The sequence below is a fragment of the Leptodactylus fuscus genome, chromosome 2, assembly GCF_031893055.1.
Source record: "Leptodactylus fuscus isolate aLepFus1 chromosome 2, aLepFus1.hap2, whole genome shotgun sequence".
Lineage (NCBI taxonomy): Eukaryota > Metazoa > Chordata > Amphibia > Anura > Leptodactylidae > Leptodactylus > Leptodactylus fuscus.
Genome location: NC_134266.1, coordinates 239187893 through 239210735, shown reverse-complemented (window position 1 = coordinate 239210735; position 22843 = coordinate 239187893). Strand labels below are relative to the sequence as shown.

General features: G+C 41.6%; 1 protein-coding gene across 1 annotated transcript in view; it reads left to right on the top strand.

Moving 5' to 3' along the window:
* The window catches only part of COG6 (component of oligomeric golgi complex 6), a 107537-nt gene that overhangs the window by 9619 nt on the left and 75075 nt on the right, over nt 1–22843 (top strand). The window contains exon 4 of the mRNA XM_075265914.1: nt 7802–7860. Coding sequence (XP_075122015.1) covers nt 7802–7860 — 59 coding nt within the window. The remainder of the gene's footprint in view (nt 1–7801; nt 7861–22843) is intronic.

Sequence of the window (22843 nt, the reverse complement as noted above, 5' to 3'; positions counted from 1 at the left end):
GGATTTTGTCTTATGTTTTTGCAATTTTTCTTTTAGAGATAGAGATCAAGGCATGCTCCAATAATGGATGTAGTTTTGGGTTATGTTCTGCGGCACAAGTGGATGTACATAATGCTTAGAGGGAACCTGTCAGGTCGATTTGAGACACTAAACCGCCCAAAAGTCCTTATTGACCTGGGGTTTAGTGTCCTAAAGCACCCTGTTGTAAAGCCATCTGTGCCCACAATTACAAAAAATAAACCTTTATACCTACAGTGTAGGCCAAAAGTATTGGCACCCCTGCAATTCTGTCAGATAATACTCATTTTCTTCATCTTCATTTAATTTGTCTTCAATGGAAAACCACAAAAAGAATTGTCAAAAAGCCAAATTGGATATAATTCCACAGCAAACATAAAAAAGAGGGTGGACAAAAGTATTGGCACTGTTTGAAAAATCATGTGATGCTTCTCTAATTTGTGTAATTAACAGCACCTGTTACTTACCTGAGGCATCTAACAGGTGGTGGCAATAACTAAATCACACTTGCAGCCAGTTGAAATGGATTAAAGTTGACTCAACCTCTGTCCTGTGTCCTTGTGTGTACCACATTGAGCATGGAGAAAAGAAAGAAGACCAAAGAACTGTCTGAGGACTTGAGAAGCAAAATTGTGAGGAAGCATGAGCAATCTCAAGGCTACAAGTCCATCTCCAAAGACCTGAATGTTCCTGTGTCTACCGTGCGCAGTGTCATCAAGAAGTTTAAAGCCCATGGCACTGTGGCTAACCTCCCTAGATGTGGACGGAAAAGAAAAATTGACGAGAAATTTCAACGCAAGATTGTGCGGATGGTGGATAAAGAACCTCGACTAACATCCAAACAAGTCCAAGCTGCCCTGCAGTCAGAGGGTACGACCTGTACTATCCGTCGGCATCTGAATGAAAAGGGACTGTATGGTAGGAGACCCAGGAAGACCCCACTTCTTACCCAGAGACATAAAAAAGCCAGGCTGGAGTTTGCCAAAACTTACCTGAGAAAGCCAAAAACGTTTGGAAGAATGTTCTCTGGTCAGATGAGACAAAAGTAGAGCTTTTTGGGAAAAGACATCAACATAGAGTTTACAGGAAAAAAAGAGGCCTTCAAAGAAAAGAACATGGTCCCTACAGTCAGACATGGCGGAGGTTCCCTGATGTTTTGGGGTTGCTTTGCTGCCTCTGGCACTGGACTGCTTGACCGTGTGCATGGCATTATGAAGTCTGAAGACTACCAACAAATGTTGCAGCATAATGTAGGGCCCAGTGTGAGAAAGCTGGGTCTCCCTCAGAGGTCATGGGTCTTCCAGCAGGACAATGACCCAAAACACACTTCAAAAAGCACTAGAAAATGGTCTGAGAGAAAGTGGCCAGCAATGAGTCCAGACCTGAATCCCATAGAACACCTGTGGGGGAGAGATCTCTTGATGGCAGTTTGGAGAAGGCCCCCTTCACATCTCAGGGGGACCTGGAGCAGTTTGCCAAAGAAGAATGGTCTAAAATTCCAGCAGAGCCTTGTAAGAAACTCATTGATGGTTACCGGCAGCGGTTGTGCGCAGTTATTTTGTCTAAAGGTTGTGCTACCAAGTATAAGGCTGAGGGGGCCAAGACTTCTGTCCGGCCCATTTTTGGAGTTTTGTGTAAAATGATCAATGATTTGACTTTTTTTCATTCTCTTTTGTGTTTTTTCATTGCAAGCAAAATAAATGAAGATATTAATACCAAAGAGTTTGTGCTTGCAATCATTTTCTGGAAGAAACTGAGTATTATCTGACAGAATTGCAGGGGTGCCAATACTTTTGGCCAACGCTGTGCCTAGAGATGAGACTGATGACTCTCCTCTGACTCCTCTCTGGTACTTACAGCGCCTGTGCAGTTCTTCTAGACATACACCCCGGCGTCACTGCGCAAGTGCTGGAGGTGCAGCGCATGCGCCGAGGTGTGTGTACTCCTCTGGCTTCAGTGAAGAACTGCTGTGGCTCGGAGTATAGCGGTAGGGTGAGTGTAAAGCTTTTTTATTTTTAGCGCGGGCAATGATGGCTTTCTTCTAGGGCATTTTGGGACACTGAAAAGAAAGAAGTGTCCTTAAGGTGACATAGTACTCTTTCTGACTCCTATGTGATCTCTTACCCAGCCAGTCGGTATCCAGCTTTCAGGTAAACCCGGCATTGATCTATAGGGAGCTGCCTTTGAAAAGGTGGCGCTAGAGCACAGAAGTTTTTACATGTTCTTTTCCTATGAAAACCTAATTCTGACTTCTATAGGAAACTTTGAGAGACTAAGTTCTGGTTCACTGAAAAAGACTGTGACCTCCAGCAGCCCAGAAGTAGGTTATTTGGGAACTATGACCACCAGATAAGGAAACAAGTCAATGTAACCCTCACAATAGACCATTTAACTATCTATATTAAAGCGAAGGAGGGATAATAAAAAATAGTGGACCGTTTCTTTGTTTTATTGATCTAGCACAGACTTACTGCTATGTGTATTACAAGGAAACAGACTAGTGGACGGCACGGTAACTCCAGTAAGTAAAACCATTGACCTGCGTTTTACAAGTCTCCGGGGAGTCCAAGTCTCTTGTTATGTTTCTTATAATTGGAATTTTGGAGCAGGTGAGATTAACATCTAAGCTAATGGGTAGCGGCAGCTGATGGAGGAACATATGGCGAACGCATCAGGACATGGGATATCCATCTTCTCTTTTCAGTCATTTCTGCCTCAGTAGTCGGCTGCTTTATTACTTGTATAAGATGTCGCCTAGTTTTACAACCTTTCCTCTCATTAGGAATTGTCTAACAAGCCTGGTATACCTAGATAATAAGTCATGGCCCTAATACAGTCCTGGTTTGTTTTGTAGGTAGATGGAACTTTAATAGAAACTTAATAAATTCAGATGTCTATAGGATGGGAGCGGCGTTCAGGTATTAGAATTGGGGTGCTAGAATAGGTTCCCACCCTGGTTCTCATCGTATATCAGAATAACTCAGGATTTGGTTTCTGCAGTGATGAGATTTTTATTGGTAGATATCAATCTAAAGGTCAAAGTGACGTTTCGGTCTCAAGGACCTTCATCGGACCTGACTTGTAATGCTGCTTATATACAGGTGCTACGGAAGAGCAGGGCAGTGGTTTGGAATTTGGTGTGCACGATTCCCCATTGTTGAGCTGTTCTTCTGTAGCGCCGACATAGCAGTAGCGCAGCAGATGAGTCTGATGAAGGCCCTTTAGACTGAAACGTCACTTTAACTTCAGGTTTGCTACCTACTAATAAACACCCCAACATGATATAAACTAACAGGAGTGATGAGGTTTTTCTGATATACGTATCAAGGAGTCTAGTTACACCTATATACTTTAGTGTGTCAGAATACAGTATAAATGTGTGTGTGTGTGTGTATATATATATATATATACAGTCCTATGAAAAAGTTTGGGCACCCCTATTAATCGTAATCATTTTTTGTTCTAAATATTTTGGTGTTTGCAACAGCCATTTCAGTTTGATATACCGTATTTTTCGGACTATAAGACGCACTTTTTTTCCCCCAAATTTGGGGGGAAAAGAAGGGTGCGTCTTATAGTCCGAATGTGGCGCCTGGCACCCGCTGTACTAGAGAGGCGGAAGCCGGAAAGGGATAGACGCCGGGGCCTGAGACATCGCTGCGCTCCTCTGCCCTGCATGAAGCCAGCAGCAGGAGGAGTGATGCTATTCCGCTCCTCCATCCCCCCGCCGCTGGCTTCAGGCAGGACAGTGGAGCGCAGCGATGTCTCAGGCCCCGGCACCTGTGCCAGCGTCTATTCCTCCCCGGCATCCGCCTCTCTAGTACAGCGGATATCGGGTCAGTATCCGTGGCCCCTTCTCCCCTGGGGCCGGTCCCCACCGGCCCCGTACCTGTAGAGTTGCAGGTCGGCTCCTGCGCGGCGATATCGCAGGAGCCGACCTGTTCGGGTGACAGCCGGGAGCCTAATGAGGCTCCCAGGCCTGTCACTGCTATATTAGTATTGCGGCTGGGTCTATGACCAGCCGTAATACTAATAGACAGAATGTCCCATAGACGGCAATACAGTTGTATTGCCGTCTATGGGACTTGCAATCAAGTGACCGCAGGTTCAAGCCCCCGGGGGGAATAAAATAGTAAAAAAAAAAAAAAAAAAAAAAAGCTTTAAAAATATAAATAAAAGTTCTAAATCACCTCCTGTCCCTAGAAAAAATAAATAAAATAAATAAATATATATATATATATATATATATATATATATATATATATATATATATATATCATAAACCACCGGGTTTTTTTTCAATACAAGGTGATCTAAGCAATAGATATTCCCCAAAATGGTATAACTAAAAAGTACAGCTGGCCCCACAAAAAAAAACACTCTATGCATCCCCGTACAGCTGCAGGGTCACCTGTCAATGTGGCCTTGCAGCTGTTGCAAAACTACAACTCCCATATATTAAATATTTTACCATTTTTTGCTTCAAAATTTTTTTTCCCTATTTTCCTCCTCTAAAACCTAGGTGCGTCTTATAGTGCAGTGCGTCTTATAGTCCGAAAAATACGGTATCTAATAACTGATGGACACAGTAATATTTCAGGATTGAAATGAGGTTTATTGTACTAACAGAAAATGTGCAATATGCATTAAACCAAAATTTGACCGGTGCAAAAGTATGGGCACCCTTATCATTTTATTGATTTGAATTCTCCTAACTACTTTTTACTGACTTACTGAAGCACAAAATTGGTTTTGTAACCTCAGTGAGCTTTGAACTTCATAACCAGATGTATCCAATCATAAGAAAAGGTATTTAAGGTGGCCAATTGCAAGTTGATCTCCTATTTGAATCTCCTCTGAAGAGTGGCATCATGGGCTACTCAAAACAACTCTCAAATGATCTGAAAACAAAGATCATTCAACATAGTTGTTCAGGGGAAGGATACAAAAAGTTGTCTCAGAGATTTAACCTGTCAGTTTCCACTGTGAGGAACATAGTAAGGAAATGGAAGACCACAGGGACAGTTCTTGTTAAGCCCAGAAGTGGCAGGCCAAGAAAAATATCAGAAAGGCAGAGAAGAAGAATGGTGAGAACAGTCAAGGACAATCCACAGACCACCTCCAAAGAGCTGCAGCATCATCTTGCTGCAGATGGTGTCACTGTGCATCGGTCAACTATACAGCGCACTTTGCACAAGGAGAAGCTGTATGGGAGAGTGATGAGAAAGAAGCCGTTTCTGCAAGCACGCCACAAACAGAGTCGCCTGAGGTATGCAAAAGCACATTTGGACAAGCCAGCTTCATTTTGGATGAAGGTCCTGTGGACTGATGAAACAAAGATTGAGTTGTTTGGTCATACAAAAAGGCGTTCTGCATGGCGTCCAAAAAAACAGCATTCTAAGAAAAACACTTGCTACCCACTGTAAAATTTGGTGGAGGTTCCATCATGCTTTGGGGCTGTGTGGCCAATGCCGGCACCGGGAATCTTGTTAAAGTTGAGGGTCGCATGGATTCCACTCAGTATCAGCAGATTCTTGAGAATAATGTTCAAGAATCAGTGACGAAGTTGAAGTTACACCGGGGATGGATATTTCAGCAAGACAATGATCCAAAACACCGCTCCAAATCGACTCAGGCATTCATGCAGAGGAACAATTACAATGTTCTGGAATGGCCATCCCAGTCCCCAGACCTGAATATCATTGAACATCTGTGGGATGATTTGAAGCGGGCTGTCCATGCTCGGCGACCATCAAACTTAACTGAACTTGAATTGTTTGTCCAAAATCCCTTCATCCAGGATCCAGGAACTGATTAAAAGCTACAGGAAGCGACTAGAGGCTGTTATCTTTGCAAAAGGAGGATCTACTAAATATTAATGTCACTTTTCTTTTCCCATACTTTTGCACCGGTCAAATTTTGGTTTAATGCATATTGCACATTTTCTGTTAGTACAATAAACCTCATTTCAATCCTGAAATATTACTGTGTCCATCAGTTATTAGATATATCAAACTGAAATGGCTGTTGCAAACACCAAAATATTTAGAACTAATATTTAGAACTAAAAATGATTAAGATTAATAGGGGTGCCCAAACTTTTTCATAGGACTGTAATATATATATATATATATATATATATATATATATATATATATATATATATATATATATATATATATGTGTGTGTCTACCTGACCTTCAGGTGATGTCCAATACCCAACATGGAAATTACCAGTGATCTTCTTGCTCTTAGATATTTGATGTAAATAAGTTATTTAAATACTTTCTAAGGGAGCCTTCACACGGCGTAAACGCGCGTGTATTTTTGCAAAATACGCGTGTAAAATTAAGACTCCCGTTGACTTCAATGATATTTTTTACACGCCTGTAAAATGTCATTGAAGTCAATTAGAGTCTTATTTTTACACATGTATTTTTACGTGTAATTTGCAAAAATACACGCGTATTTACTCAGTGTGAAGGCACCCTAAGTAAGACCTTGATGTTTTTCCAGGACAGGTCCGACCATTGAGATACCCGGCTGTCTAGAAGGTATGAGACTGGAGTGGCGGTCAGCTGTCCATGTCCGTCCTATAGACCTCTAATGGAGAGCACTTTGGTTACTGCAAAATTCAGATTTTTCCTTGCCGAGGTCATGAAACTGGGAAGGGGCTCAGCAGTCAGACCCCCCCCCCCACCAGTATCTATACACTGAATAGGTTCTAAGCGCTTGGATCACAATACCCCTTAACCCCTGTGCACTACGACATCCAAATTCCAGTGTCCTAGCTGTAATAGCTGTAAAATCTGCCAAGTGGAACCAATGGGGGCTTGTAGTGTCTTGTAGAAAAAAAAAAAAAGAATAAAAGTCATATGATATGTTCTACAAAATGATGGCGGTATGAATTTGGGAGTAGGGGTGAATATTTTCTACAAAATGATGGGAGTGGGGGAACAGGAACATTCATGGGTGTCATTACATTGGAGAAGGGGTAAAACTGTAAGGGCATAAGATTCTGTTCACACCTCACAGTGGGTTTACATTTTTTTTTTGTGGCGGGAAAAGCACAGTCTGCAAAATATTTTATGTTGCCTTCAATACCAGGACCTGCATAGACCCCGATAAAGTAATTTATATCCCTCACCATCTATTTGGATCAGTCATGGTGGTCATGGCTGTGTTGTGACGTTAATGTGAACACAGCCTAATATCCCTGCTCCTGCTTCAGCCTTAGTAATCGAGAATATGGATGTGTTGTGACCATGACTGTGGACAGAAATTAGACGCTCCTGACCGTATTCACCGAATATCAGCACTCTATTTGTACAAGTGTAGTCCTAGTATTAGGGTCCAGGTTACCATGAATGTCTATGATAATAATTCCTTTATATAGCTCCCTTATAATATATTCCTGTTCTGCACATCAGGGGGATTATTATCAGTGGTCCTATCATGATAATAGGTTTGCAGGTATTGTATAGTGAATTATTTATTATAAAGCAGCCCTATGGTCCCTGCTGATCTGCCTGTAATATGTTTTATGTCTCCACTTCACATACTGTAACCCCGGTTATTAGAATCTATTGTTCTCTATAAGCAGCCACTTCAGGAGCTGAAAAACACTATTTCACATGCGTCTAGTTGTGCGATCCTCCAGGGACGTTTCCATACATGTGTATAATGAATATTAGCAGCTCGTACTATAAGCTGCATGTATCTCCTTAGGCTTGGATCCTCTGTCGTTCTCCTTTCTCATTTCCTTTCTTTGTGATTTTTCAGGCAGCAAAAGAACAAACCCAGGATCTGATTGTGAAGACGACAAAGCTTCAGGCAGAAAAGTAAGTGATGCTCGGGATTGTGGAGGGTTTGGAATGGGAATCTGGAAATGGCCATCAAGGTAGAGATCCTGGTGGTTTTATTTACATCCTTAAAGTGTAACTCCCAGTTTTTTATACATAGAGTCCTCCCTGCTCATTCGTGTACATAGTGTCCTCCTTAGGCCCCGTTCACATGGGGCAAGAGGGGGCGGATTTTGGCGCGGAATCCACGTCATAATCTGTCCCCTCACAATGGGTGTATATGTAGACCGCTAGCTGAATCAGCCGCGGTGTCCGCCTCGCGACAGCACCCTCCGGACTAGGCTCATTCATTTGGGCCTAATCCGGAGCAGAAAGCCGCAACAAGATACCGTGCACTGCATCGGCATCCTGTCGCAGCAGCTGTGATGGAATATGCACATGCGGAAACACATGTGAACTAGCCCTTGCTGCTCATTCTTATACATAGTGCCCTCCATACTTCTCATTCCTATACACAGTGTGATCCCCACTGCTTATACATAGTGTGCACCCCACTGCTCATTCTTATACAGTGTCCCCCTACTGCTCATTCCTATACACAGTCGCATCCCCTTTGCTCATTCCTATACACAGTCGCATCCCCACTGCTCAGTCCTATACACAGTCGCATCCCCACTGTTCAGTCCTATACACAGCCGCATCCCCACTGCTCATCCTATACACAGTCGCATCCCCACTGCTCATTCTATACACAGTCGCATCCCCACTGCTCATTCCTATACACAGTCGCATCCCCACTGCTCATTCCTATACACAGTCGCATCCCCACTGCTCATTCCTATACACAGTCGCATCCCCACTGCTCATTCCTATACACAGTCGCATCCCCACTGCTCATTCCTATACACAGTCGCATCCCCACTGCTCATTCCTATACACAGTCGCATCCCCACTGCTCATTCCTATACACAGTCGCATCCCCACTGCTCATTCCTATACACAGTCGCATCCCCACTGCTCATTCCTATACACAGTCGCATCCCCACTGCTCATTCCTATACACAGTCGCATCCCCACTGCTCATTCCTATACACAGTCGCATCCCCACTGCTCATTCCTATACACAGTCGCATCCCCACTGCTCATTCCTATACACAGTCGCATCCCCACTGCTCATTCCTATACACAGTCGCATCCCCACTGCTCATTCCTATACACAGCCGCATCCCCACTGCTCATTCCTATACACAGCCGCATCCCCACTGCTCATTCCTATACACAGTCGCATCCCCACTGCTCATTCCTATACATAGTGCCCGGCCTTCCTATACACAATGCGTTCTGTCGTCAGTTCTCTCCCTCAGTCCCATAGAAGTTATTACAGAGTGTTGCACACGACTACTACCACACTATTTACATGTCACCACTGGATTTTCCCATTAGTGGGAGCCCTATCGATGATTCCTTTATCACACATTCTGATCATAGATGATAAATGTTGTTTATGGACAAACCCCTTTCATGAACTCATGTCCTCAACTCCTGTGACAAGTCGAAAATCTTAAGGTAAGTGTCAGGATTCTAAGCAAAAAACACACAATTCTCGAATTCTCCTGTGCAGTGATTGATAAATACCCCCTTGTGTGTATAGATCTCATCACATACATCATGCTTCAGCCTATTTCTTTATTTCCTTGCGTTGCTGAAGTCCTACTATTATCTGCTGCACATGACATTGGAGTTTATGTGTAAATCACTGCTTGCTTATACATCCAGGGCATCTGACAGCATGGCCATAATGGAGATTTAATAACCGCCGGGCTGGCTGCTGTGTGCGCTATGATAAAGCTTCTCTTTTTGTGGCCAAGTTTAAGTACTTGGTAGACTGAAGCTAAGCAAACATTTCCTGCTGACACTTTATAATGCCGGCGTTTTATGCTCTATCTGTAATAAAACACTAGTAAGTATAGGTGGCCGCTCTGTCACATCCATCTCCATAATGGTAGTAATGCCGTTAGTCATTGACTTCACTTTACGACAGGAATCATTGATCGGAACGTCTCATTAAGCTAATTTATACCTAATCCTTATGGTGTCATTAAGTAGATCATTTAGCTGCTCTACTTGTAGCTGTACTTAAGGGGACTTTCTGACTTTTAGCACCTTTTCAATTTTAGGTGCAAAATTTTTTGGGCTATTAAATTTTTCGTATACAGTGGGATTGACTTAAGACTGAAATTTCGTACGCCAGTCTTAATGTAGGCCCCCGACAGATGCAGGGCATGGTTGATTTATAAAGAGGCCCGTCCAAGAAAGGGTATAATAATAATAATAATAAATTTTATTTCTATAGCGCCAACATATTCCGCAGCGCTGTACAATTTGTAGGGTTCAAATACAGACAGATACATTGCTTCAAATATGCGCCATAATATCGTCCTCCTATGCCTGAAAAGGAAGGTTGATAAATTCACCCCCACAATCTTTTTTAGAAACCGAGCTAGACTAAAGAATTTTTGTCCAATTTATTCTCAGTATTTAAAGGAATAGTAAACATATAAGTATATGAGACTAAATAATAATGTTGTTCTACTACAGACAGGGCAGAGGGGGGAGGCTCCTGCTGAAGTTTTACAGCCAAACACACAGTTAAAGGGGATAAGTGACCAATCGCTAGGGGTTTCTAACTGCTGGGTCCTCCAGCGATCAAGAGATTGGAGGACCAAAACTTACCCTAAAGCCTCCTTGTCAATGGGCTTGCACGACTGGTGCTCCCTTCACTGCTATGGGGCTGCAGCACTGCCAGAGATTACAGTCCTGGCAGCCCCATAGCAGTGAATTGGGTGCTGGTCACAGAAACGCACTAGCACTTCAACTACAACTCTTATATTTTACCTGAGCCCAACTCCAACCCTTGCTCTGACCCCTTCATAAATTGGTGACAGCCAAAGACAGAAGCAGAAGCTCCTGTAATTCAGGAATGATTCTCCTTCTAAAAGTAAATACATAAACTGTACATCTAATCAGTCATACTACATTAATAATTAAACATAATTTTTAACATTGTAGCATACCGTAATATATTATATAATTAGTCAAGCCAGAGTAGGTATCTTGTTTGAGACTACACTCAAAATTTCCCTGACTCCAAATCCACAGACCTGTTTAAGGCCGGGCCCCCACGGACCGGAAACGCCGCAATTTGCCCGCAGCGGAGACACTGCAGGAAAAATCGCGGCATTTTACAGTGCAAGCAAAGGGGATGGGATTCATGTGAATCCCATGCCCACTTTGCGGAAAAAAACTCGGCGCGGGCACGTTGCGATTTGCAAAGCCGTTGCGGCTTTGCAAATCGCAGTATGTCAGTTATATCTATGGAAACGCCGGAGGCTTTCCTGTAGATATAATAATGTTAAGAGAAAGTCCGCAGAGGAAAACTCTGTGAACTTTCTCTTAAAAGCGTTGTGGAAAGAACCACAATGCATTCATGCAGCGGTTCTTCCCACAGCGCTTTAGTGCTGCGGATATGACCCATGTGGCCTTAGCGTAAGGGGATTTTCCCCGTCTCCCTCTCTCAGCAGCTTTGCCTCCTATGTCTTCTTCTCACTTATTGTATTCTTCAGCAAGCTGGGGGGAGGCGGCTTTGACTGTTTGATTGACAGGACACTTTGAAGAACCTCATTAGATATAGACTTTGCCTTTTACTATGATAGATTATTATGATTACTAGAAATATGTAATAATGTACACAGTATATAAATATATTATATTCTTCTCTTTCGTCTCTCCAGTGGGTATAGGAAGTAGGATGTTATTATGCATAGGTTGAAGTAAATCTGTTCTTTAGTGGTTCTCTATAATGTAGTCACTGTGGTAGCGGCTGCAATTCATTACCTATAATTGATACGTGAAGGTCCCAGCAAAATACTATAAAGGTATATTCACACACGGCAGATTTGTGGTTGACAATCAGCTTTGTACATCCGAATGGGATTGTTTTGTCGGGAAGAGAAACCATTACTGCAACAAATGCCTTCCGCATTGTTTAAAAATAAATTTTTACTTTCTAAATTTTCTTTATGTTCAGACTGGATATTGCTTTTTTTTTTTATCTTCAGTAGATTTATTATGGGATTTTAATTTATTTATTTATTTTTTTAAGTATTATGAGCGTGGTATTCTTTCTTTTTTGTAATAAAATATATAATTTTTCTTTATCTGAATTTAATCTTTTTACCTTTAATCTGAAGTGGGTTCTGCTAGCAGGCGTCTCGCTGCTTCCACTTCTTTTAGGTTTTTTATGGCATTTCTAATTAGCGACTAATTTTGTGTCTGTGGAATAATTTTCATTTGGCTCTACTATGAATATTCAGTGGTTTTACCCACAGGGATTCATGTGGTTTTTTTTTCTGGGTAGGAAAAGCTTAAATTTGGAAGGGCATAGTAATGTTTTCCTTTACTGTTGTTCTTCACCGCTGAAATCGATGCCAAAGTTAATGAGACCCAGAAACCGGCTCCAAGTAATCAGTAATTGTATAGACGGTCGGTATGTTGCCTGCGTGCCGTACAAAACAACAACTTGTGTGATGTATTGAGATTTACCTACAAGCATGGCTTGTTATAAGGCTCGCAATGTCGGTAGGCCTGCTCCCCCCACTGCCTTTTTTTTTTTTTTTTTTTAAATGTACATTGTGATCCCTATATGGGGCTCACAATCTACATTTTTATTTATTTTCCTATCAGTATTTCTTTGTAGAATGGGAGGAAATGCATGCAGACATGGGGAGAACATACAAACTCCTTGCGGATGTTGTTCCTGGCGGGATTCGAACCCAGGACTCCAGTGCTTCAAGGCTGCAGTGCTAACCACTGAGCTACCTTGTTGCCCCTATCGGCTCCAAATTCTGACCTGAATCTGCCTCCTATTGTTTTCAATGGGTGGTAGCGATGGACGGATGGATTTTTTTTTTTTTTAGACGCTGCTTCGAAACATTCTGCTTCGATTTCTGGGACTGATACAGCCACAGAATCTGCAGCTTGTGGATCTGGCTAGAAGGAAAGAAAAATGCAGCAAAATCTGTAACATCATCATCAACAACAACAACAAAATAAAATTAAATACATAAATAAAGATGCTGCATTTCCACAACGAGGGGCCTTAGCCTTAATGTTTTTGGCAGGGTCCCAAGGGTTTGGACTTCTACCAGTCAGCAACCTATGCGATAAGCTAGTGATAGGTTGCAACATACTGAGAAGGGGTGAATGCTAAGGCTCCACATTGCAGAAACGTAGCTTTGTTTTGTTGCAGATTTTGCAGCAGTTTTTTGAGCCAAAGTCAGGAGTGGATTGAGCAGAAGGTAGAAGTGTAAGAGCTTCCTATATATTTCCCATTCCTTTGTAGCCATTCTTGACTTTGGCTCAAAAAAACGCAGCAAAATCTGCAACAAAAAAAACTGCGTTTCCGCAACGTGGGGCCTTAGCCTAAAGGGGTATTATATTGGTGAGTGTTAAACCCTGGTCTCCCACATCCCTGGATAAAACATAATTCAGACTGGAATTCCCATTCTTCTTATACTGGAATTTCCCACGCATTTTTTTGTTGCAGATTTTGCTGTGTTTTTTTGAGCCAAAGCCAAGGAGTAGATTGAGCAAAAGGAAGAGGTATAAGAAGCTTCCTATATATTTCCCATTCCTTTGTAGACATTCTTGGCTTTGGCTCAAAAATTTGCAACAAAAAAAGCTGCGTATCAGCAAGGTCAGCCTCAGCCTTTAGAAAGGCTATTCGTCTCTTACCTTTAGATGGGATCTCCGCCGCACTGTTCCTTAGAAATGCCGGTTTTTACCTGTATGAAAATTAGTTCTCTCACAGCGATAGGGGTGGGCCTTAGCACTGGAAATGCGATGGGGGCGTCCCCACTGCTGCTCGAAAACAGGCTCCAGCGATGCCTCTATCTTCTGCTGGATCCTCCCCTTCTTTCTTTGGCGTCACCTCAGACGCCTGCGCAGTTGGTTCTGCCAGTGAGACACTAGTAGAGCCAACTACGCATGCGCGCAATTGCAGCGTCGGAACTATGGCCGCGGGCATGTGCAGTTGGCTCCACTAGTGTCTCACTGGCAGAGCCAACTTCGCAGGCGTCGGAGAAGACGCCGAAGAAAGAGGGGGAGGATCCAGCAGAAGATAGAGGCGTTCTTCGTTGCCTGTTTTCGAGCAGCAGTGGGGACATCTCCATCGCAGTTCCAGCGCTGGGGCCCGCCCCCATCGCTGCGAGAGAACTAATTTGCATACCGGTTAAAAAACGGTATTTCTAAGGAACGGCGTGGCGGAGATCACATCTAAAGGTAAGAGACGAATAGCCTTTCTAAAGGCTATTCCGACGTCTTATCTACAAAAAAAAGTTTTTAATGGTAGAATCCCTTTAAGAAACCTTTTCCTAAGCTCTGACCTCCTTAATCTAGTGTTGCTTCTTCCTTACTACTTGTCTTCACTTTGATTAGAATAATATGACTTGTCTGCAGAAAACAGATTTCTAATATCCGATAAGTATCCTGTTTGTAGTTTGACTTGAAATAAAAATATGTTTTTTTTAGTTGACACCAATGTGAGGGAAAACCTAAGGGAAAATTGCTTTTTTTCCATCTAATCTTTAATTTATTTGATTGCTTGAGACTTATTAGAAAGTAAAATGAGGCAGAGGTGAGAACACAGTATAACAACTTCAGAAATTGCTTTCAGCGGTTCTGGATGTGTCGCTCGTTCATTTGGGAATCTAAAACTGCTGTTACCGTCGGGATAAAATACTGATGTCCTTTCATGTACGAAAACCACATAAATAGAAACTGTATTCCTCTAGATGGATAGATAGATTTAACTCTAAAGAGACCCATCATACCCATTAGACCTGCTCTACCACTCACCCTGCTTACTACTTCACATAGCAGCGCAGTCCGAGTCGAGAAGTTGGCCACTTTTGGGTAGAGTCGGAACAGGGAAAAAAAAAATACAGACTCAAGCTTCAAAATAAATATTTGTTATTACAATTATTAATATTGTAACAAATGATTAGATGAATACTTTGTTATATATTTACTTTTATCAGAATTCTGTCACTGTTTTTGAAAGGTGAGTTTGGTTTTTTTTATTTTATTTTTTAAACTTGATGCAGTTTTTGTTTTTGGATGCAGGTTTTGCCATTTTTTTTTTTGTACACTTTATGGACTTGGAGACTTCCCTTTTAAAAAACAAACAAAACAAAACCCTGCAGTTTTTGCAAAAAGTGCTTAAAAAAAGGCATAAAAAACCTTGTGAAAAACCCACTTTTTTTCCGCCTCCCATTGATTTCATTGGGTTTTTTTTTAAGACAGTCATGTCACTTTTTTTTTCTTTTTTTTACCCTCTAGTTAAAAAATCAGCTAGAGGGGAAGAAACTGCTACGGTCTGCCATTGAAATGAATGGGAGGCGTTCTTGTGGCGGATTCCACCTCAAAATCAGCGTGCAAAAAACTGTGAACATACCCGAATGAATTAGAGGATCTTTTCTGCTTCTGTCTGACCATGTATGAAGGGGTTGGAGTGGTTTGGCCAATTTTAGGCTGAGGCTTCACGTTGTGGAAACGCAGATTTTTTTTTTTTGTTGCAGATTTTGTTGCGTTTTTTTGAGCCACAGCCAAGAATGACTACACTTACACTTACACTTCTACCTTCTGCTCAATCCACTCCTGGCTTTGGCTCAAAAAAACACAGCAAAATTTGCAACAAATAAAGCTTAGTTTCCGCAACGTGGGGCCTTAGCCTTAATGTCTCTCTCTTTAATGTCTAATCTGATACTGGTGTTTCAATATCACAAATAAAAACCCATAAAAAAATCCAATTTAGCACAATCGCCTGCATTGTATTGTACTGATAGATATACCTTGGCGATTATTATTATTATTAATCAAATCACAATTAATTTTAGACTTTTCCTCAATTATGACTAATAAACAATTCTTTAGGACACTCCCCTTTTTACATGCTGTGCCCTGTTTGTTTTCCACATCATCCCAGTGAATTTTGATTTTGGCTATTGATGACAAAATTGTAGGTTTTTTTTTTTTTTTTTTTTTTTTTTGTCCGCTTGAAAAGTCGGACATCTTTAGGAATGGAAACTTATGGACAGGCACAGAGTGGGGGCATTTACACTACCGTCAGTGTCCGACAGGTAGTGCCCGCTCCTAGTGTCCGCTCAAAATCTGGCACGGACATTAGGAGCGGACACTAGCTGTGTCCGTGACACCTGTCATTTATTTAAATGGCGATCGGGTGCGTTCTTTTGCACTCCGTGCCCTTCCTTCACTGTCCGCATGTAAAGATGTCCAACTTTTCAAGCAGACAGAAAAACCCGACATGCGGACAGTGAAGGAAGGGCACGGAGTGCAAAAGAACGCACCCGATCGCCATTTAAATAAATGACAGGTGTCACGGACACAGCTAGTGTCCGCTCCTAATGTCCGTGCCAGATTTTGAGTGAACACTAGGAGCGGACACTACCTGTCGGACACTGACGGTAGTGTGAACGCCCCCTAAAACAACACACCCAATCTCCATTTAAATGAATGAATAATGTCACGGACACAGCTAGTGTCCGATGCTAATGTCCGTGCAAGATTTTGAACGGGCATTAGCAGCGGACACTGTCTGTCAGACACTGACGGTAGTGTGAACGCTCCATTACTTGACTTTCTGTGTTGAGATATCGTATCACAGAAGACCAAAAAAAAGCCATCGAAACGTATTGAAGGAGTCGAGTTAACACTCTGTACCACATTGTTGTTAATGCGTTATGAGTCATGTTAACCTTTGCTACATCTGTACGTGCTAGGAAAGCATATGACGAGTGTGAATTCATCCCTAAGCCTTCCCGATTTTGCAGTCCTATAAGCAGTGGTCTACATGAGATCCGTTCTGCCAGCTCGCGCCCCATCTTGCACTCCTGCAGTCCCCTCCGGTGGGTCGCTCTATTTTTGCATAGTGAGATTATTAGCACGCTTCCAGCAGGTTGTAGTAATAGGATCTTGTGTAGTTTACTTCTCCCCGTCTTTTCTATTCCCATTATTTACGGGGTTGTGACTGAATTCTAAAAGACGAGACAGGCGTGCAGCGGCAGCATGGGTAAGCTACGGGCATGAATTAAAGTCACTTTATTGTCACAGAACAGGCCTCCCTTGTACTCTCAGCAACTGAAAATGGACCGCCGCTTTCTGAACAGCATGAGAGCACTGTGAGGGGAATCTGGTTACCATGGACACAAGTGAGGCAGGGGAATGGGGGCTTCATTAGGACCCTCCGGAGATCAGAAAGCAGGGCTGTGCAATGAAACATTCCCATCATCTGCTACCTTTGTCTTCCTGGGGCACGTCTTAAGTTTTCAATGGAACTTTTGTTCCCCCTCATTTTTATACGCATAGTTATGAGCCGGAGAAGTAGATGTCAATACATTCCAGATCAGTGCGGGCGGGCGCGATACACGGGGGGGACTGCTGAGGGGGGCAAAACTGTACCGTGACTTCTACTGTCTTATTGCAAGAATCTGCTCATTATTAGTAAGAATAATAAGTGATAATACTAATAAATCGTAGCAGAAACACACTTGGGATATTTGTTCAATTTTACCTCCTTATGTAATTTTATATACACTCACCGGCCACTTTATTAGGTACACCATGCTAGTAACGGGTTGGACCCCCTTTTGCCTTCAGAACTGCCTCAATTCTTCGTGGCATAGATACAACAAGGTGCTGGAAGCATTCCTCAGAGATTTTGGTCCATATTGACATGATGGCATCACACAGTTGCCGCAGATTTGTCGGCTGCACATCCATGATGCGAATCTCCCGTTCCACCACATCCCAAAGATGCTCTATTGGATTGAGATCTGGTGACTGTGGAGGCCATTGGAGTACAGTGAACTCATTGTCATGTTCAAGAAACCAGTCTGAGATGATTCCAGCTTTATGACATGGCGCATTATCCTGCTGAAAGTAGCCATCAGATGTTGGGTACATTGTGGTCATAAAGGGATGGACATGGTCAGCAACATGGTGTCACATGACCCACAGGAAATATTATCAATAATCCCATAAAATAAACATCAATAATAAATCAAATATAAATAAATAAATAAAGACACAACAACTTTTTAGTGGTATAAAAACTTGGCCGTGATGTTTTATTAAGGGGTTACATAAATTATTAAAATATTTTAATGAACCAATAAAATTAATTGATAGATAAATAAACAGATGAATAAATAATCAAATAAATACACAACCATAACAACAATAATTTGACTTGACCATCAAGTCCACCCAGCAGTAGCTGGGCGACTAACACCCCCTCTAATAAAACGTCACGACAATTCTAATGACCTGAACCAATAGGGTGGGCGGGTGGGCGCTGCCTTTCTTCCTCAGATGATTCTCCTCAGGAACTGGCACACAATTACAGCTGAGCTGTCTTTTATGTACAAATCTGCCGCCACTGGAAACATCTGCCCAATCAGCTGTTGACCTGGTTGCTAGGCAGAACATCTGTAATCCAATCAACTGGTGACCCGTTACTGGGCAGAATAACTGGAAACTTCTAGAACCTGCTCGTGCTGGGCACAGCTGACCTTGCTTAACCCCATGGTAAGCACCATTCATAGAATTTACCTCAGAAAATAGGGGAGGACATAATTAGAACAAACCAAATTATAAATTTATCAAAAACAGCACATATTACCACCAATTAATATTATTTAACCAAAATTGCTTCCTGGGGACAGTGACACCATGCGCCCCCACCGTTATGTCACTTTTGGGGGCATTTTCATGGTGTCACATGACCCACAGGAAATATTATCAATAATCCCATAAAATAAACATCAATAATAAATCAAATATAAATTAAATAAAGACACAACAACTTTTTAGTGGTATAAAAACTTGACCGTGATGTTTTATTAAGGGGTTACATAAATTATTAAAATATTTTAATGAACCAATAAAATTAATTGATAGATAAATAAACAGATGAATAAATAATCAAATAAATACACAACCATAACAACAATAATTTGACTTGACCATCAAGTCCACCCAGCAGTAGCTGGGCGACTAACACCCCATCGGCCTTGACTAAATAGGCAAGGCCCCCCCCAAAAAAAAAACACCAACGGCCCTCTCTACAATATTCTGAAATTAAAAATATCATTCCCAACTTCGGAAAAATGTACACCATCCTTTCTAAACAATCCTGCAATAAAACCCTCTAAATCAATGTGCCGGTATGTAAATCCCCCGAGACATGGCAAAAATTTTGCCATTTCTTTGTTGAACCTCTTCCTGATTTTGTTGAGGAACATGACCTTACCATTATTCCAGACTAATCGAGGGACTACTTCGGAAAATACTAGAATAGCGTCTGGAAAAAGACATTTCAAAAAAGCTAGATCCTTTTTTGCCTCAGCAATGAGGTCGAGTGTTTTCACTTTACCCAAATCATTCCCACCCAGGTGAATAATGATCACCCGTGGAGTAGGCCAAACAAACATTAATTGTTTAATTTCATCAATGAGAGACTTCCATAACATTCCTCTAATGCCCTTCCAATATATATTAACAGAATTCAAATCAAAAGATAAATTTTCACCGTAAACTCTTATCTGCGACCTCTTCTGGGCCCAGTACACAAAGGAATGGCCAATTACCCATATAACACATTGACCACCTATAAAGAAAACAAAAATATATTAAGAAGGTAATAAATCAGGACGTATATAAAGTTTAAATCGCCTGGATTCCCATCTCCCAATCCTCTTGATAACAGCGTCATCCAACCCGAGCCGTGCTGCTTCAGTAGCTGCACCAATACGAAAGGAATGAGAGGAAATCTTTAAACTCTGCAACTGAAGATGACTTAAACATTGTTTCAAAACAGAATTAAATTTAAATTTAGTAAGCGGTTTCAGGTTACTGTGTAATAAAAAGTTAATTCCACCTGTCGGTCTAATTTGTAACCATTTTGACACATTGAGAACCGGACATATATTGCTATCTCCTAAAGGAAACAAATGTATAAAACAACCTTTTGCTAACTGATCTGTCTTAGAATGACGAATGTAAATAATCAACATGTCATCAGAAAACTGTACATCAGTAAATTTCAAACCTGTATCAGAGAAACTGCTCTTCGCTACTAACTCCGAAATACGCAGGGCTGCAAAAAAGGCAATGGTAAATGCGGTTCTAAATAAAGAAACTTCAAAGTTATTAAAACAGACGACTTCCAGTGTTAGCCACAACTTTTCCAACAGATCAATAGAAATAGGCATTCTACGAGGTAAGACAGCAGATGACCTACGATAGCCTTTTAATAATTGCTTCACTAAAAATTGAGAAGAAATAGACGGTTGCCCAGATAACTTCAGAAAAAAGGAAATACCTGCTAAGCATTTTAATATAGAGGAATGTGACAAACCCTTCAGCATGAGCTCGCATACATAAAATAGAACGAGACCCACATCTGCACAAAAACCATCAGCTGTGACAGAGTTACAAAATTCCAGCCAGTCTTTCCATGCGGTTGCGTAGCTAACCCATGTTTTATTTGCCAATGATGCTCTCAAAGTGTCAGCTATCAATCCCATATGAGGTCCCACAAATGGGGTGGACATTGAATCCCTGTTGCTGCTGCATCCGGAACCAGAGAAAAGAATCTGTCCAGCTGAAAACGAGATAGAGAATCTGCTATCGCATTAGTTGAACCCGCTACATATCTTGCCTTGATCCAAATATTCATGCGCAAGCAACATAAAACTAAATGACGCAGCAATTTTACAACCATCTCCGATTTGGATGAAAGAGTATTAACTGCAAAAACCACTCCCTGATTATCTGAATGCAACAGGATACGCTTATTCTGAAAAAACTTGCCCCAAATAGCCACGGCAACCACAACCGGGAATAGCTCCAATAACACGATGTTCTTTGTTACACCATTGTGTACCCAAGAGGCAGGCCAACTATCAGCTGACCATTGCCCTTGAAAAAAGGCTCCATATCCAGCACCGCCTGCTGCGTCAGTGAACAATTTAAGGGCTTCAGTATTTATAAAATCATCCTGCCAACAACTGGCGCCATTAAATTTGCTTAAGAATTCCAACCATAAAGAAAGATCTTCTTTTAGACTCCTACATAGCCGAATGTGAGACTGAGGGGAAGTGAGGCCACTAGTGGCCGTATATAGACGCTTAGAAAAAACCCTTCCCATTGGGATAACCCTGCTAGCAAAATTCAACAATCCCAGTAAGGATTGCATTTCTTTCAACGTTACTTTAGCCTTAGCTAACATATTGATCAGTAATAACCTCATTTTCTCAATTTTCTTACAAGGCAACCGGAATTCCATCCTATCCGAATCTATTATAATACCTAAGAACTCTAAAGAGGAACAGGGGTAAACAGTTTTTTCTGAAGCTATAGGGATGCCAAAATATTTACAAATCTCTAAAAACCGAACTAGAAAAGACTGACAATCAGAAGACAAAGCAGGGCTAACAAACAAAAAATCGTCAAGGTAATGTAAAACTTTTCCATCACCGGAGTCAAGTTCCACCACCCACTGCAAAAAACTAGAGAAAGCCTCAAAATACTTACAGGACTTGCTAAATCCCATAGGGAGACACATGTCAAAGTAAAATTTATGGTTAAATTGGAAACCTAAAGAGTTAAACCCTGTAGGATTTACCGGTAATAGCCGAAAAGCTGACTTTATATCGGCCTTTGCTAAAAGTGCTCCTCTACCACATTGTCTCAAAATAATCAAAGCATCATCAAAGGATGCATAATTCACTGTACAGTCTTCCCTATCCAATTCATCATTCAAAGAGGTATGTTTTGGATAGGAAAGATGGTGAATTAACCTGAATTCCCCAGGCTCTTTTTTTGGGACGATTCCTAAGGGAGATAACCTAAAATTCTTGAAAGGTGGGTGGTCAAATGGACCAGCCACTCTACCTAACGATAACTCCTTATTAATTTTTTCAGCAACTACATCCTTATATAATTCAACAGATTTTAGATTGTCAGTCCAGGAACAACCAGAACCAGAGAACGTAGGTACATCAAAACCAAATTGAAAATCCTTTATTAATAAATCAGCCATCGCTCTGTTTGGATAATGATTTAACCAAAGCCGCATGTTTTCCCAAATCACCGGCGTCCGTGCTCTTTGCCACCTGTTCTCTGGTACTGGGCTGCTGCTGCCCTGACTGGGAATTCTTTTTAAAGCATCTTGCCATGGGATGTGCCCCTCCACAAAAGGAGCACTCATGTCTATACCTACAGTTCTGAAACCACTTGCAGGTAGCTTCATTATAGGCAAAACAGACACCTTTTTTCATAGCTCCCTGGTTAGATGATGACTGTCTATTGGCAGTATTACGCTGCGGAAGCATTAGGTTAAGCCATAGGCCTACATCCTTCACCCCCCACTTAAGGGAGGGGTATACTGCAATTTTTTGGCGAAAAAGTTCATCGTAGGTGAACCACGCCATGCCTCCGAAATTTTTATAGGCCTCTAATATAATGTCTATGTGCTGAAAAAGGCCCGAGCATAAATGCGGGTGCCTTTCACCCAAAACCGCAGCATACACACAAAATGCCTGGAGCCAATTGTGAAAGGATCGCGGTACCGATCTTTTCTTGTCATCATCATTTTTATCTTCTTTCTTATCACTACGAACCAACATTTCCTTGGCTGAAGGAAGCAAAGACAATACGTCAACGAACTCCAATTTCCAAATCCGCTCCTTCACTGTCATTGATAAGTGAAAGCCAAGCGGAGATAACTCACACGTCATTGCTTCCTTCACACAAGTTTGTGGGACTCCCAAACCTTTTTTCAACAACAGGTTGAATACTAGATTCAATACTATACAATGAAGGGTTAACATTAACATTAGAAGTAGTGATTGTACTGGGAGGTTTTAACCATGCCCCAGCA